The sequence below is a fragment of the Paramormyrops kingsleyae genome, chromosome 6 (genome assembly GCF_048594095.1).
Source record: "Paramormyrops kingsleyae isolate MSU_618 chromosome 6, PKINGS_0.4, whole genome shotgun sequence".
Classification (NCBI taxonomy): domain Eukaryota; kingdom Metazoa; phylum Chordata; class Actinopteri; order Osteoglossiformes; family Mormyridae; genus Paramormyrops; species Paramormyrops kingsleyae.
Window position 1 is genome coordinate 33189770 of NC_132802.1, and position 17501 is coordinate 33207270.

General features: G+C 42.6%; 1 protein-coding gene and 2 long non-coding RNA genes across 5 annotated transcripts in view; 2 read left to right on the top strand and 1 right to left on the bottom strand.

Annotated features, from left to right (window-relative positions):
- LOC111851192 (uncharacterized) overlaps positions 1-751 on the bottom strand; it is a 22547-nt gene extending 21796 nt beyond the window's left edge. For 2 of the 3 annotated variants that reach the window (XR_011991991.1, XR_011991990.1), the window contains exon 1: positions 74-710. This is a non-coding gene — a long non-coding RNA (uncharacterized lncRNA). Of the gene's footprint in view, positions 1-73 lie in introns of all 3 variants that reach the window. The other variant, XR_011991992.1, reaches the window with a different exon arrangement.
- Positions 1-16353, top strand: part of LOC111851191 (phosphatidylinositol 4,5-bisphosphate 3-kinase catalytic subunit gamma isoform) — a 16540-nt gene extending 187 nt beyond the window's left edge. The window contains exons 2-11 of the mRNA XM_023825874.2: positions 1122-3142; positions 3429-3494; positions 4729-4954; positions 5429-5523; positions 5777-5923; positions 12574-12664; positions 12954-13084; positions 13292-13403; positions 15460-15617; positions 15848-16353. Coding sequence (XP_023681642.1) covers positions 1124-3142; positions 3429-3494; positions 4729-4954; positions 5429-5523; positions 5777-5923; positions 12574-12664; positions 12954-13084; positions 13292-13403; positions 15460-15617; positions 15848-16105 — 3303 coding nt within the window. The 5' untranslated portion in view covers positions 1122-1123 and the 3' untranslated portion in view covers positions 16106-16353. The remainder of the gene's footprint in view (positions 1-1121; positions 3143-3428; positions 3495-4728; positions 4955-5428; positions 5524-5776; positions 5924-12573; positions 12665-12953; positions 13085-13291; positions 13404-15459; positions 15618-15847) is intronic.
- Positions 9070-12567, top strand: LOC140591699 (uncharacterized). Its single transcript, XR_011991993.1, has 3 exons — positions 9070-10383; positions 10575-10610; positions 10715-12567. It is a non-coding gene; the product is annotated as an uncharacterized lncRNA (long non-coding RNA).
- Positions 16354-17501: the final 1148 nt, after the last annotated feature.

The following is a 17501-nucleotide window of genomic DNA, read 5'->3' on the forward strand; positions in this document are numbered from 1 at the left end:
GAAACTAATGCATACCGACTTTCAATTTTAAATACGTAATATAAATGGGACTTAACGATACAGTAATACTAACCATCTACAAGTTTTACCCTTTCCCTTTGGAATGCGTTCAAATGGTTTTCACACGGGTTTCTTCCGTGCTTCGATTATTTGTATGTACTGTAATTTCAGTTGTAAAATTTAGTTAACTTTGATTTCCGTGTTCCGCACACTGACGCTAGTAAATAACGTATGAAAATCGCAAATTACATTACAAATTAATATTTAGCAAATATTTTCGCAATGTGTTCAAACAGATAACATTCAGAGAAAAAATAACATGTTCAGAGAAACAATTAGGCTACATACGTAAAATTACAAATGGACGATTTAAACTGCTTTTGACGGAATGCTTTGATCGGGTGTACATAATTCTTTTTCTATACTCAGCAATAATGTTAATATATTCTGACGGGTGACAGGTGTATACGACACAGTAATAAAAATCAGATCAGTCTTGAAAATTGCTCCAGTGTTGACAGCGAACAGAAACACGTCACATACACTGGGCTAGAAATAAACTGGTTAGATCGTTAAATTCGTCATTTTTAGAGTGTACTAGTAAGGGTAAAACACAGGGCAGAATAGTGAAAAACAAGGATTCTCGTCAGCTCATAACGCGCCAGGCACGTGAGAGGGGGTACCAGGGCGCACCTGTCCCTTTCGTCTGAACAACTGAAAGTGCCCCCATCACACGTTTGATTTTCCGAGTGCCCATTTCCGCGAAAGCTAAAAAAAATAAGACCCCTCCCTCCTTAAACTGACCGAGGAGAACCTCCCTGCCCCCCCCCCCCCCACTAGGCTGGCAAAAAGGACCGGTCGGCCACGCCCACCTGTTCGAGCACCTACCCCTCGACATGTCTGTTCACGTCATCGTAACACACCAATAATGAAGGAGGGAGAAGCGGAATTAACCAAAGTGAATAACACATGACTTCCCCCCATGACAGCTATTGTTGGGAGCATAATATGCAGATATATTTTCAGAAAATATTTGTTGACATTTATAGGTTTACCTGAATTTTAGTTTAAGCTTATAATTGCACTAATTATAATGGTTATTCCCCCTCTGATTCATGTAGACATGGAGATGGAACAGATCTCTGATCAGAGACAAAAGCTGTTAGCTAGTGGCAGTGGTTCTCTGCCAAGAACATTGTCCTCAAGATCAATCAGTTCAACTGACAATGTCCTAGCATTCATCTGTGAACTTCGCCCTAAGAAAGACCACCAGTTGAAACACAACCAAGAAACAGTGCAGGTTCAGCTGCCAAGTCGCTGCAATGTTCATCAGCTGCGGCTGCGTATCTGCATTCAAGCCCAAGAGCAGAACTCTCTCTTAGATCCCTTCAGCTTACTTGACCCGGAGCAGTACCAGCTTCTATATATTAAGGGAGGTGAATGGTATGAGATCCACGATGATCACCAGGTCCTGCATACACTGAATGCTGAATGGCAGTGTGATGCCAATGGTAAAAAGATGGCCAGGATTGTACTGGCACCTCTTCCTGAAGTTACAGAGGAGGCAGAGAGGTTCCACCAGCTTTTGACCTACCTTATTGGGTACGACCTCAGCACTGCCGCATCTAATCGACTAGGGGAACTTAACTTTGCCCGCCGGAAGTTTGCTGCACCCCGTAAAGAGGAACTCCAGAGACGTGACACCAGAACTTATGCCCTGGAGCCTTGGGTCACCTCATCACCACTTGTAAAAGAACAGCAGTCACTGCTTTCTTGTGACCTGTTCGTCACTCTGTATTACAATGATAAGAACTGTAATTTTAAAGTGGACATTAATGATTTTCCAAGTGACCTAATTGAGACATTCATCCAAAGGATGTTTGACAGTGGTTTTGCCTTGGAATATACAGTTGCCTACTTGACATTAAAGGTCTGTGGGAGAGAGGAATTCCTCAGTGGAGACTATCCACTCTCAAACTTTCTATGGGTACGGCACTGTCTGAAGACCATGCAGGGGCTCCACCTGTCTGTGCTACCCATTGCATCATTAGAGGAGGACACAGTAAGGTCAGAGGATTGGCCTCTAGTAGACAGCTTTACTGGACTACCCAGTTCTCATGAGGAGCTTGCTCTTTCAAATAAAGAGTTGGATGACATCATGATGATATCACTAATGGACTGTGACCGAACACTGAGAGTGAAGCTGGTGGGCTTAGACATACCCCAGCTCCCCAGCAAAGCCCCCCAATATATTCAAGTTGAAGCCTCTGTGCTTTATGGGAACAAGGTTTTGTCCTCAGTCTGCTCACTGTCAAAGCCATTTTCGGATGAAGTTTTGTGGAATGAGTGGCTTGAATTTGACCTTCTCCTTAAGAACTTACCATATGGTGCCAAGTTGAGTCTCACAGTTAATGCCACGACTCCTGACAGCAATGCGGCTGTGGAGTCAAAGCCTCCATCTGCAGAAGTCAAAACACCTGATTACCAAAAAGGCAAAGGAAAGGTATTGTTCTTTGTAAATCTTCTTCTCATCGACCACAGATCTATACTAAGCCAAGGGCTGCACACCCTGTACATGTGGCCATTCCCTGAGCATGACGAAGAGGCATTGACTTATGAGGCAGACAAGCTCTCGTCTGCTACCAACCCTGATCAAACCAATTCAATGGCTATCACCTTCTTGCTGGACAGGTACAGCTTCCCTGTAGTTCTCCCCAGCAGCTACAACTCTCCCGGGATCTGTGCTTCTTCTGGGGCCTTGTATAGAGACAACACAGACGAGGTTTTTCAGCAATCAAGATCAGACCAGAGGAGCCCTGGGTCTGGTAATAGAGAAACGTCACAATTTTCTAGTAAGGAGACATTAGACAAGAGTTCCTTAAGGAGGTTTAGAGAAGAGAGTGTCCACTATGGCTCTAACCTTCCCCAGTTTCTCCGAAACGTCAACTGGCTAAATCCCAATGCAGTTCAGGATATCCACTGGCTGCTCTCCAACTGGGACCCTGAAGACTTGGAAGTGCCTATTGCTCTCGAGCTACTCAGTGTGGACTTTGCTGATAAGATGGTCAGGAGGCTAGCAGTCCAGAAGCTGGAAACCCTGAGTAATGAAGAGGTGCAGAGGTACTTACTACAACTAGTCCAGGTGATCAGAAAATTCTTGAGTATAATTTCCTTCATTAAAAATAAGTTAGACTAGACATACTGTAAGTCACATTTACTTATAATAAAATTAAAATGTATTCCATGTCTATTTATCGTAGCATGTATTTTATACTCTGCTTATTGAATACTAAAACGTACTCGTTTGATAATACATGACAATTTTAGGAATTAATTTTTTTCTAAAATTATGTTTTGCAGTTATACTTTTAACACATGTCAAAAGCTGCAATAAAATGATATCCTAACATTTATGCCATTCTTCCTAGACCTTGAAGGTTGAGCCATACCATGACAGTTATCTGGCACGATTCCTCATCCAAAGGGCCCTTAGAGTAAGTATTCTACCATGCTCGTCAATATGTGAAACAAGACTACCCTAACTGTGGGAATTGTAAGTGAGATGGCATGGTGAATTGTGGTGACGGACTATGGTGAATTGTGCAAACGAAAGGATTGTAGGTATAGATGGGATTTGAATGGGGATGGGACAAATCTATGATAAAAAGGTGGGGGGGGGGGCAAAAATGCTGTTAGTTCTTCCAGGAAAATGCATGCTACTTTTGAATGGAATAAACTAATAGTGCTGTGACTAAGGATGCCAGGAATGGTATCATTGTTCTGCTCTAGTATACTGGGTGTGAAACAGAACAGAACACAGTAATTTAAACGCGCACAGGGAAACAGATACAGGTGAACAAAAATAACCTTGATTAATATGGGTGAGCTGTTTCTCCCACCCTAGACAGATGACAGCCTCACATCCTTTTGTGCAATGAGTATATGCTATTATTAAGATGAGTGGTCCTGGAGTATAATTAAAGTTTTATTTGAAAGTGTATGGATTTACTCAGGTGCACTGATCCCAACTCGTGGTGGTAATCTAATCGTACCCCATCAAGTAACGGATTTCTTACCACTTGCAACTGAATCCTATATCAGTCTATGTCCCATATTGCCTGCTATGTATAACTCCTGTTGGGCTGCACACATTGGGTGGTATTCTGTATTAGATACAGTTCTGATTGACTTGAGTAAAGTACTTTTTTACTGCAATTCATCATATTTGAGTTACCAACAAAAACTTGAGAGGACGTTTGTTAAACCCATCATTAGACACTGAAAACAGAATTGAGCTCAGGAAAGTGCTCATATCAGGCACAAATCTTCAAAGCCACCTCAGGGAGAAGTTCCCCCATTACTTAGGGTAACTAAATAATCCAAGTCACGGAGGACATTTTGATCTAGGACAGGATTTGTAAATTACCATTTCAATTAAAGGGACCTGGATTTCACTTAAGCACTGCATTCTCCTATAATCATGCATGTGCCACTAATGTTAGTGTGAGACAGCTGCATGAGTCTTTCAAAAAAACAGTAAAGTAAAATTGCAAGAATAACGGAAATGTTTAGCCAAGCACCCGTCATTACTACTCACTGGCAGTCTGAAAATTCTTAAATTCTGAATGATCTCTTTCTATTATCACTATATATTATAAACCACACACATGTGAGGATTTGGCCTACCACATATGCCCGACAATTCTACTTTGTGTTTTTCATACACAGAGTAAGAGAATCGGCCACTTCTTCTTCTGGTACCTGCGTAGCGAGGTGTCCGGCTTCCCCTACTTCCAGCAGCGGCTTGCTGTGGTGCTGGAGGCCTACCTGCTGGGCTGTGGACAGGCTATGCTGACAAGCTTCCTCCAGCAGGTACAGCTGGTTGAGTGTCTACACAAGGTGGCCATTGACATAAAGAAGCTCTTCCCTGAGAAGACTGACCTCTCAGCTACTGGTAATGTTTATCGGGTAATGGGGTACTGTATTGCTACTGTAAGTTGTATTGCTAAATTAGTGTGTAGTCATTAAAATAAATTAATAAAATGTGAATCCATTAATTTCTTAGAGGATTGCAGGTCTGTATGCAAATATCATTTATTCTATGAGATAAGAGCTTACCCAAATGAAAATGTTAATAATTTGATAAATAAATATTCATGCACTGCTGTTTTGTAATATGTGGCTCAGCGGGATAAGCCTCTATGCCTGTGATCATATGGTTGCTGGTTTGAGCCCAGCCTCAGCAAAATGGTCATATGTCTGTGGGCCCTTGAGCATGACCCATAGCCCCCTGGGCGCTGCCAGAGGTCTGGTGCTTTGCTGTGGCTCCTCAGCTTATTCTTACTTGTATGTGTCTCATGGAAAGCAAGATGGGGCAAAGAGAATCTCCCCATGGGAATTAATAAAGTATCGCTATTCTATAAATCAGCTGCCCAACAGCTGCAGGACATGCTGAGATCTTGCAACCTTCCATCCGAGTTCCAAGTGCCCTACGACCCCCGAGTCAGAGCAGGGGCAATCATGGTGCGTTAAGTTATGGGTATTATCACTTTTTTTTGTTCACCAGTATTAGGTTGAAGCAATGTGTTTTATCAGTTTGGTGATTCATAACAAAGTACGCTATATTGCTATCTTGTCCATCCAAGTAGTGTTATTCCAAGTAGTTCTTGTTTGAGAACTTTTGTTTATGAGACCTATTTTGTATTCCCACAAATTTGCAAAAATTATTCATGAATGTTTTTGGTTTCTCTTACGGGGTGCTTTACACTTTCCCCAGCTGGATAGATGCAAAGTGATGGCCTCCAAGAAGAAGCCATTGTGGTTGGAATTCTCCTCTCCAGCTTCACAAGGACCTTCTGACCCCCCTGTGGGCATGATTTTTAAACACGGTGATGACCTGCGGCAGGACATGCTGGTCATTCAGGTTAGAGCCCTGCACGGGACTGTTTTTTTTAATCCCGCTCCCACTGAATTTCTGACCATTACCGCTGACTCCCTCTGTCTGTCTCTGTCACTCTCACCCGCTCCCGCAATATTTCTGTCCAATCCCTCCCACACCCACAGACCCATTAACGAATATTCTGTACGATGAAATAAGTTTATATGGTTTCATTGTTTTAATTTTGAGCCCAAAAACTAATCAGATGTGCAAATATCTGCAGTTATTTAAAAAAAATCAATAAGACAAATCTATACAACAAATGTTTAAGTATCATAAGAACATAAGAAATTTATAAATGAGAGGGGGCCATCACATTATTATAAACAAACAAGAGCAGCTTAAAAACAGAAGAGAACCCTGAACCCTATTTCAAAGAAACTACTGTAACTAGCTGAACATCACAACTTAATACAATGGCTCAGAACAAACACGAATATATAACACAAAATAGTGTTGGAAGCAGGTGTGTCGCCTCAACCCTGAAGTGCCAGATTTATGCCTGTTGTATCCAAGCACTTTGCCACACTTCTCACAACACAAAAATTTTATTATCAACATCAATTACGTTCTCCATCCTGCCAAAAATCTTGGGATCCACTGTCTATTTTTAGCCGTCCGCTCTCGCCCGCGGCAACCTTAAAACCGCCTGCTCCCACGAGATTTCCGTCCCGCAGGACCTCAATCCCAATGAAGGGCTCTAATTCAGGTTAGGTGCCACTTTAAAGATGTCTTGCTCAGTACCTGGCTCCTAAGGACTGGCACTGTAAGATGCTATGTATTTTTAATTTTCACTCAAAATTACTTCCACATACACCTGTAGAGGTGTACAATTGCTTGTTAATTTGATAACAAGGGCTGCACAATATTGCATCACATTGCAATGTACTCACAATTATATGGTGCATATGGTTCCACTCTGGAGTTGCTCACGGGGAGAGGCGCCGAGCTGGGGTGGGCATACTTATTGCCCCCTGACTGGGCACCTGTACATTGGGGTTTACCGCAGTGGACGAGAGGGTAGCCTCCCTTCGCCTTCGGGTGGGGGGGCGGGTCCTGACTGTTGTTTGTGCTTATGCGCAAAACAGCAGTTCAGAATACCCACCCTTTTTGGAGTCCTTGGAAGGGGTGTTGGAGAGCGCTCCTCCCGGGGACACTCTTGTTCTGCTGGGGGACTTCAATGCTCACGTGGGCAATAACAGTGAGACCTGGAGAGGCATGATTGGGAGGAACGCCCCCCCCGATCTGAACCCGGCTGGTTTTTTATTATTGGACTTCTAATGTTATTGGCCGTAAGGTGGTCGGTGCTTCTCGCGGCGGCAATCCCCTGAACGAGCTTGGGATGTTGTGGGTCGGAGGAGGGAATTCTTCGAAGCCCTCCTCATTCGAATACTTTGAAGACCTCCTCAATCCCACCGACACGCCTTCCAATGAGGAAGCAGAGTCTGGGGACTTGGGGGTGGACTCGCCTATCTCTGGGGCAGAGGTCGCTGAGGTGGTTAAAAAGCTCCTCAGTGGCCAGGCCCCGGGGGTGGATGAGATCGGGAGATCGACAGGCGGATTGGTGCGGCATCAGCAGTGATGCGGGCGCTGCATCAGTCTGTCGTGGTGAAGAAGGAGCTGAGCCAAAAGGCAAAGCTCTTGATTTACCAGTCGATCTATGTTCCTACCCTCACCTATGGTCACGAGCTGTGGGTAGTGACCGAAAGAACGAGATCGCGAGTGCAAGTGGCCGAAATGAGTTTTCTCCGCAGGGTGGCTGGGCTCTCCCTTAGAGATAGGGTGAGGAGCTCAGTCATTCGGGAGGGACTCAGAGTAGAGCCGCTCTCCTCTGCATTGAGAGGAGCCAGATGAGGTGGCTCGGGCATCTGGTCAGGATGCCTCCTGGACGCCTCCCTGGTGAGGTGTTCCGGGCATGTCCCACTGGGAGGAGGCCCCAAGGAAGACCCAGGACACGCTGGAGGGTCTATGTCTCTCGGCTGGCCTGGGAACGACTCGGGATTCCCCCAGAGGAGCTGGAAGAAGTGGCCGGGTTAGAGGGGAGTCTGGGTTTCCCTACTGAGACTGCTGCCCCCGCAACCCGACCTCGGATAAGCGGAAGCTCATGGATGGATGGATGGATGAATAATAATCACCAGGGGCCAGTTGCACAAAACACCTTAAGTTTTCCCCTTTAAGGTTTAATTTCTCCTTAGCTAAGGAATTTATTTAAGGGTGTTGCACAGAACCCCTTAAAATGTTTCCTTAGTTAAGGAAAAACATTAAGGGATTTACACATTGAAAGACGTTTTACAGCAGTAAAATTGTCCCGTTTCCATGGAGACAGTTCATATGCTTGCACTCGCGTCTGCTTGTGATACCCGTTATCGCCTCACAAAGTTACTAAAAAAGTAAAAAAAAAAATGGGAGAAAAGAAGACAAGAAAGCCAAATTGGTCAGAGGAGGAAAAGATTATACGCATCTCAAAAAGAGTTTTCCGCGACCGGGAGAACCCCTTAGATACGATTTGATTTTACTTTATAAATTTGACTGGCAGTCAATTTATGATTTGTCCGATCGTCTACAGTTGGATCACTCCACAATCCGAAGCTGTGCTCTCCCAGCTGTGTTGCTCTGTGGTTTTATGCTATGGGCTCGTTCTGGGCTGTAATAGGTGATGTATCTCATGTCCACAAGTAAACGGTGTGCTGCGTCATTCACTGAATTTCAAACGCCATTGCCCATCTGTTGAACATCGTGGTGAAATCCACCCTCAAAACAAGACGAGGATGAAATAGCGACACACTTCTTTAATGTAGCCAGCTTCCAAAGAGTGTGCGGGGTGATAGATGGGACCCACATCAGGATTCAAGCTCCCATGATTTCATAGCATTTTTCCTACTTTCCAAAAGCCTGTTGTTTCACCATAAGGCCCCAAATTAGGGTAAGGGTTAGCACACTGAGGCCAGGGTTATGGTTGGAAAAAGTTTGGTATTGTAAGGCATCAACATGTGTTTTTATGACAGGTCTGCTCCCCCGTAGGATTTGAAGGATATGAAGATATATTAACAGAAAAAAACTCACTCTCGTGAGTGCAAGCATATGAATTGTCTCCATGGAAACGGGACAGTTTTACTGCTGTAAAACGTCTTTCAATGTTGTAAATCCCTTCATGTTTTTCCTTAACTAAGGAAACCTTTTAAGGGGTTCTGTGCAACACCCTTAAATAAATCCCTTAGCTAAGGAGAAATTAAACCTTAAGTGTCATACTTAAGGGGAAAACTTAAGGTGTTTTGTGCAACCGGCCCCTGGGGATTATTGCGCAAGCAGCATATAATAGCAAGTTCATTGCGATGTGATGTCGTGCAGCCCTACCTGGGATACGGTGTTCATTTTAGGACATCCTCAGGTCTTATGAAAAAAACCGTCAGACTTCAGACAAAACGGCATCAGACATCGAACTCAGGCAAAACGGACTCGGGTGTCAGGAAAAAAACCGTCAGACTTCAGACAAAACGGCATCAGACATCGAACTCAGGCAAAACGGACTCGGGTGTCAGGAAAAAAACCGTCAGACTTCAGACAAAACGGCATCAGACATCGAACTCAGGCAAAACGGACTCGGGTGTCAGGAAAAAAACCGTCAGACTTCAGACAAAACGGCATCAGACATCGAACTCAGGCAAAACGGACTCGGGTGTCAGGAAAAAAACCGTCAGACTTCAGACAAAACGGCATCAGAACTAACGGACTCAGACAAAACGGACTCGGACAAAACGGCATCAGAAAAAACTTTAAAAAAAATTTTTCGACCTCAAAGCCTGATGAAGCGTCATCAAGCTACGACAGCGGATGATGAAGAGAGTTAGCTTTTTATTATATTTCAAAATTGTAATATTTGGATGTTATTTTGTGGACCGAATCCGTGCTAGCTAGCTTAAGTAGTGGCAATGATGTTAAGTTTAATTGACGATCCGTATATTTGTCAGGTTATGGACAAAGTAAAGGCCTATGAGGATCTTAAAAAAGACCTCGAAAACGGTATCGACTGTTTATTCTGCCTAATGTTGGCACATTCTTGCTATCGACGTAAACTGCCTCATAAGGCTAACAGGATGTTCTGGGCTAATTTAAATTTGATAATTAAGCATTCCTATCTAATTGACTGTACAGATTACCACTTCAGTAAGAATGGCAGTCTTCATGTTTACAGTTGCAAATGCTTTTTTCAGAAAAGTCGAGCCGTCAAGCTATAATAAACAGGTTTCACTAACGTTAATTTGTGTGTGTGTGTCTCTGTGTGTGTGTTTAGAATATCAAAGGAAAATCAGATGTAAGACCTCGTGACTACTGCTTAGTACTACATTATTTTCACTCCTTACCTCTTAAAATTTTATTTGAAGGTGAGCTTACTCAAAAAGGCTTTGATACCAACGTGAAAAAGCTATTGACAGCAGACAAAACAGGTAGGCTTTTCTAGTGATGGTTGTTGCACAGCATGTAAAATATTTTGACTCCTAATTTAATGATCTGGTTAGTATTTAGTGTCAGACAAGCAAATGTATTACCTTGAGACAACACATTTTCACAAGTTTACTGTAGAGACGTCTGTGGCAATAGTAGGATTCTACAAAGCACTGTCCCATTTATATTGCAGATGACTCCAGCTTAAGGAGTGCCAATGCATTTTTCAGTAAGGAAAGCCCAAATTATTCCCATTTGTGAGTTCTACTATTGTTACTGTGAGAAGTAGTCACTTTGCATAGGTTTCAGGTACGATATATATATGCATTACAGGTGCAGCACAGGCTTTTGGAAAAGCCAAAAAGCTACTGCAGCTTCAAATAAAGAAAAAGCTTTGTGGATTTCAGTGACAGGTCGCTGGGGGCATCTCCGCTTCAACCCCAAACGTTCTAAAATTCTTCTCAAGTGTCTTTCACTGTTATGCCACAAACCAACCACAACATAGACTTTTTTTTTTATCAAAAGACACTACATCCTGTTCAGTCTCAGAGATGTGTCTAGGGTGACCACCTAATCCACGTCAGGAGGGACACTATGAGCTATGACAGGGTTTGCAAACTACCATTTCAATCATTTCAATTAAAAGGACCTGAATTTCACTTGAGCAAGGAGTTCTTGCTGTGTGCTGATTGGTCAGTCTCCTTCAGTCATGCATGTGTCAGTAATGTTAATGTGAAACAGCTGGATGAGTCTTTGAAATAAGGAAACAAACCAGTAAAAGCACAAAAAATATTATTTAGAACTAGAAGAACTAATTAGCCAAGGAACCTTTCAGTTTTAAAGTATTTGTAAAACCTGGAGTAGCTCATAGTGTCCCTCCTGACATGGATTAGGTGGTCACACTAGATGTGTCATATCAATGCTGATACAGCAACACACTTTTCTAAATGTAGGCTTACCTAACTTGATGTCCTTGTGAGCCCAGTACACAGCTAATTTCCCTTTGTTTAAATCCCTGGTTGAATAACAACATTATCATTGCATCTACAAAATTAAATGTGACAACCACCTTTCTATTACCACCTCTACCAGCCAAACATGTTATGGGATTTAAATCTAATTACACCCCAAATTCAAAATTAAAAATAATTACCACATAAGTAAGACAAATGTATTTTATTTCAACATTTTTTCAAAAGGCTACTTTTCTTCTCAATAACTTAGTGGACTAGTAACTTTACATCATATAATAATAATATATACAGGTAGTGACAGTAGGATTTTTCAGCACTCTTTCCACCTCTGCTATCAGACTACTAGATTTTACACTGTGATAACAGCTTCAAACAAAGCCAGTGTCAAACTGCCATAGTTGGAGCATTCCTTGCCAGATGACATCTTGAACAAATGTCAGGAAAAAAAATAAATCTAAGGAAAATAGCAAACAATAATATTTCTACATTTTTATATTAAATGTATAAAAAAAAAAAAAATTAAGCTTTTTCTGATGCCGTTTTGTCCGAGTCCGTTTTGTCTGAGTCTGTTTGTTCTGATGCCGTTTTGTCTGAAGTCTGACGGTTTTTTTCCTGACACCCGAGTCCGTTTTGCCTGAGTTCGATGTCTGATGCCGTTTTGTCTGAAGTCTGACGGTTTTTTTCATAAGACCTGAGGATGTCCTAAAATGAACACCGTACTGGGAACACTAATAATGTAGTAGTATACTGTTACCTATTACATTAATTAACTAGTAAAGTGTTAGTTGTGTACTGATCGCATGTTCATTTATTATTTATCATAACTATTAATGTATTTCATGCAGGAACTATATTAGTGCATTTTTTGTCCTTCAGTAGTAACTGAGTAAGTTATTTGTGGCCCCTCAAGCAAAGTGTTATCATTTATTCTTTAAAAAACAGCAGATAAATATTCTTTTTCCCCCAGTCAATAGGCTGCTATTCATTGTTCTTACATGAGATAAAGTTGGCATTTTTGGAATGACGGGGTATAGAATAGCAAAGTTCATTGTTTAAGTTCTCATACTGCATGAACAATCCCATCTATCTCATACTCGACAAACCAATATCCTTTGTACTTCTGATGCTATTGCTGACACCCTTTGTTCTTATGGCTTTTCTGTCTGCCTTATAGTTCACCTGCCTGTAGCTATTAATCTTTTGGGTTTTATCCTCCAGACCCTCATATTGATGGATTCAGTTTGGCAGGAAAAATCTTTAAATCTGAATCTGGTACCCTATGGCTGCATTTCTACTGGCCATAACATAGGTAAGTCACGTGGTTTACTTATCTTTCCAGAGACGGTTACTAGAAGCATTTATTAAATGTGAGTTATCCTATTGGTATGCAAGTTACTCTGTACATGATTAGGCAGAAGACAAGCAAAGGACTGCGATACAGATTAGCTTAACATTCAGTTTGAGTGCCACCAATGTTGCCATGCAACACATCAGAAGCATCATGAGATAGCCCTGAATGACCACACAACTGCAGAAAAGTGCGAGTTAATTTTTTCTTGTTTGCCAAATGTGCAAGGCAGTGTCCTCCTATGCCTCAGGTTTGATTGAAATTGTGAGGGATGCAGTCACCATTGCCGCCGTGCAGAGAAGCAGAGGAGGAAACACGGGAGCGTTCAAAAACGATGCCCTGCTTGAGTGGCTCAAGGGGAGGAGCCAGCTACAGGAAATAGTATGGTGCACGTCCTTAAGTCCTTTACTGCCCCTGCGTGTACTGAATGAGGGGTTAAGGAAGATGGATTCTTCTTCCTTTAATAATGAATTCTTCATCACTCTTTAATCTAGTCATTCTGGAAGAATCCCAGCCATTTGATATGTATTCCTCATATGCTGATGTTCACTTACCTTCTTCTGTTCATCTGTTCACTCTCACCCACAGCACTACCAGGCCATGGAAAGGTTTGTCACTTCCTGTGCTGGCTACTGTGTAGCCACCTATGTGCTGGGGATAGGCGATCGACACAATGACAACATCATGATCACGGAGCAAGGTAAAGGGACAACCCTGGTACAAAGGAAGGTTTTCAGCAGATACCAGTTCAGGAGTGGAGTTCATTGGCATGAGTGCAAAACACAAATCCAGTACTCATAGTTGGTAGGGAGGTCAATCGGGCTCAACCAGAGCAAAGAAGGGGAACTCAAGGTGGAATACACAAACACAGGAAAAGACGTAAACCACATCTAATGCTCAGACTGTAGTTTTGAAACAACAAATGACTTTGCGCCTAAAATGAAGGAACAAGGATTTAAATGACCCACCAGTCACAGGTGCCAATAATCATCCAATTAATATTCTAGCAAGAGCACTGATAATTGTTTATGGGCCAGACATATGAGACAACAGAACATACTGCAGGTTGCTGGAAGTGAAGTTATTACTGCTGTGCTAAGACCTATCCACTGTTTCCATCATTGGTGAACCTGTGTTTATGAATCACATGACAGTCCTAGGGCTATTATTCTCAGGAACAACACAGATCATCAGAAAATATTATTCAGATTATATTAAACACGGGTGGCATAGTGATGTAGTGGTTAGCACTGTTGCCTCACGCCTCTGGGACTTGGGTTTGAGTCTCCGCTTGGATCACAATTGTGTGGAGTTTGCATGTTCTCCCCAGGGGCGTAGATTTAGGGTGGACGGAGGGGATGTGTCCCCACCAATATCCTCCGACCATTGAAATGTCCCCACCAATAATTTAATCCACTTAAAAAAAAAAAAAACAATCGTGCTGTCAACATTAACCTAGACACGCAGAAAGGGATAAATCACGTTCTCTCTTTGAGTCCTCCCGCCCCCAAAACACATATGAACATTTTGATTGGCTGTGCATTTCCCTGCTATCATGTGAGAGGCTGTGGCTGCGTTCAGATACAAGCAGCGCCAAATGCAGTGGATTTTTTTCCCCGTGCAAGAAGGTGTGTTGGGTGACACATGTGAGGATGGCGGCAGCAAAAAAAAAGAAGCTGGACATAAGGAGCTTTTTTTCAAAGAAAAGTGTAAGTCACTTCAAGTTCGTTAGTGAATCCATCAAAGTTCATCAAAGTAACGACAACAGTTAACGTTAATGCTAGTGGGGTTTTGACATTACACTATTCCTTAATTTAACTTAATGAATTGCATTTCGAGTGGATTATTATCAATCAAAGCATTGCTAGTATTAATGTAAAGTGATTTTGCATTTTGCAGCATATTAAAAAAACATGCATTCCGGGGACGGAGTTGGGGTGGCGGGGTTGGTGGGTGGGGCAGGGGATGGGGGGAGGGTGGAGTCATAGGTCCCCACCAATGTCCAGAGCAAATCTACGCCCTTGGTTCTCCCCATGTCGTCGTGGGGTTAATTGGAGGCTAATTGGAGTTGCTAAACTGCCCTCAGGTGTGCATGTGTGAGTGAATGGTGTGTGAGTGTGCCCTGCGATGGGCTGGCCCCCCATCCAGGGTTGTTTCCTGCCTCGTGCCCATTGCTTCCGGGATAGGCTCCGGACCCCCCGCAACCCAGTAGGATAAGCGGGTTGGACAATGGATGGATGGATGGATGGGTATAAACACACAGAATTGCCTAAAGCACAGCTTTGGGTGTGATTCATTTGTGTGTTGTAGGCTTGGTTGGGCTCAGGCCAGCAGAAAGATGCATCTTATTTGTATACCTTGTTGCCACATCCAGGAAAACAAATTTAGAAAAATAAAAAATCGTAGATGAAATCTAAGCAATAAAACAGTAAAAATATTCACTACAATCCTGCATTTTTATTAAGTATGGCACTGTATTTTATCAATTAGTTGTAGCTCTGGAGCCTGCTTTTCATAACTCACAATTAATTGTTTAAGATTCTCTCAATGAAATTCCTCGGGCAACACTTTTTCTCTCAGCTTTGTGCTACATGAATTGTATATGTAAGCTGATGAGCATTACATTGAACTTTAGGGGTTTATTTGTTTTTTGTGTCTCTAATAAATACATTGACTGAAATACATTCAAACAATTATTGGATAAAGCATGTACTTACTGAGTAATTTAATAAAGGGAAAAACTGTTTGTTCCAAAGGAAACCTTTTCCACATTGACTTCGGACACATCCTGGGGAACACCAAGCGCTTCCTTGGTGTGAACAGAGAGAGAGTTCCTTTTGTTCTCACGCCTGACTTCCTGTATGTCATGGGCAGGGTGCCCAAGAAGTCCAGCCTGTATTTCCAGAGGTTCAAGGTGAGGAATATTTGATCTTCGCATGTTGACAATTAATCATTGTTCTTAATAGAGATATTATGCTTGCATGCGTAAATGCGCGAGTTAGAACTATTACGAAACAGTACTACATTTCACAATAACGGAAATTTATTGCATTTGAATTTAAGTGTGTCTGGGCTGGATGAAACACTTCCAATCTTTTCCCATGAAATGTTATTTGTCTTAACGTATCACCATCAACCTTCCAGAAAACCTGTATCGAAGCATACTTAGCTCTACGGACCCACACCCGTTTGCTGGTCACCCTCTTCTCCCTCATGCTGCTCACGGGTATCCCTGAGCTCAGCTGCGCACAGGACATGCAGTATTTGCGGCAGGCACTCCAGGACAACCAGAACGAGGAAGTGGCCCGCGACCACTTCCTGCAGCAGATTGATCAATGTGAACAGCTGGGTTGGACTGTGCAGGCTAATTGGTGGATCCACATGGTGGCAGGAATCAAGTAGTCCTGAGGCTCACCATTGTGGGATATCTCGCCTTCCAATGATTTCATGAAGCACTGATCTGATTTATCATGTAAAAACATCTCAATACCTAGAATGGAGAGATTCACAGCTTTACCTGAAGGGTGCAGTGATACTCAAAGCCTGTCTAATATAATGTATTAACCTTTACCAATAGCCATTGATTACATTGGCACTGTTAGCTGTCCTTTGTGTGATGAAGAATTTCTGCAATAAAAGTTCATGGTCTACCCAGTCCTCATGTTCCTCCTTGTCCCCATTTAGTATGAAGGGAGCACCACAGAAATAACTGACAGACAAAGCCTAGTGTGAAAGGCCACTTGACCAAATGAGAAGCTAACATTACTATATTATGCCTATTCACTAAATCAAGGCTGATGATATCTCCAGCATAGCAGGGCATCAGGTAACCAGTAGAGAGGAAACATAATGTGTACAGCAATGTTTCCCAATCTGGTCCTCAGGGACCCATAGACAGTCTATGTTTTTGCTATCGGGAGCTGGGATGGAGCAAAAATGTGGCCTGTTTGACTGGGTGGGAGCAAAAACTTGGACCGTCTGTGGGTCCCCGAGGACCACGATGGGAAACACTGGTGTAGAGATTAAAAACCTAGTCCTCTTTATGATGTTTGGATGATTATAGATGCTTGGTGACTCAGCTAGAGAGAGAACACTTCCAGCAGCATGTTCTACAAGTTCCCAATACAGGTTTGATTTTTGTGCAACCTGAGAATCCACCTATTGATTCTTAAACCCATAGTCCCCTCACTGAGCTCCAAACACGTGACTGTACATATGACTCAACTAGTGGGAGAAAGCCTGTCATTGACGTTGTCATTAACAGACACCTCAACTAAGATGGCAGAGTCCCAGTTAATGATATACAGTATGTCAAGCCAGGCTAATAATATATGTTAGTAAAAAGTATGTCATTTGGCAACACATTTTAAGGGAGAAATTTGTTCTTTTTTGAAATGAGCTTTTGACATGCCTTAGTTTCACACCATATAAACCACATCATTTTATGTTTATGTGACGTTCAGTTGCACCATCACCGCTGTTGGTTTCATGACATACACGCTGTGTCGGAAATAGCTGATTTTCTGTCTGTCTGCTGTCATCACATTTATTTAAATTCGAATTCAATCCACTGAAAATCCATTGTAGGCCAAACCAAGATTAATGAAATCTATTCTCTCTCTCTCCCTCTCCCTTCTTCTTTGTGTATGTGTGTAATCTGTGTAATGAGACTATTATGAGTTGGTGCAGGGGGCAGGGCGGAGACAGTGAGATGGGGTGGGAATGGGGGTGGGTAGTGGGGGCTTGGGAGCAGGCGGGTTTTCTCCCTCTTAGCCTTGTCAGAGAACCTGCCAGACAG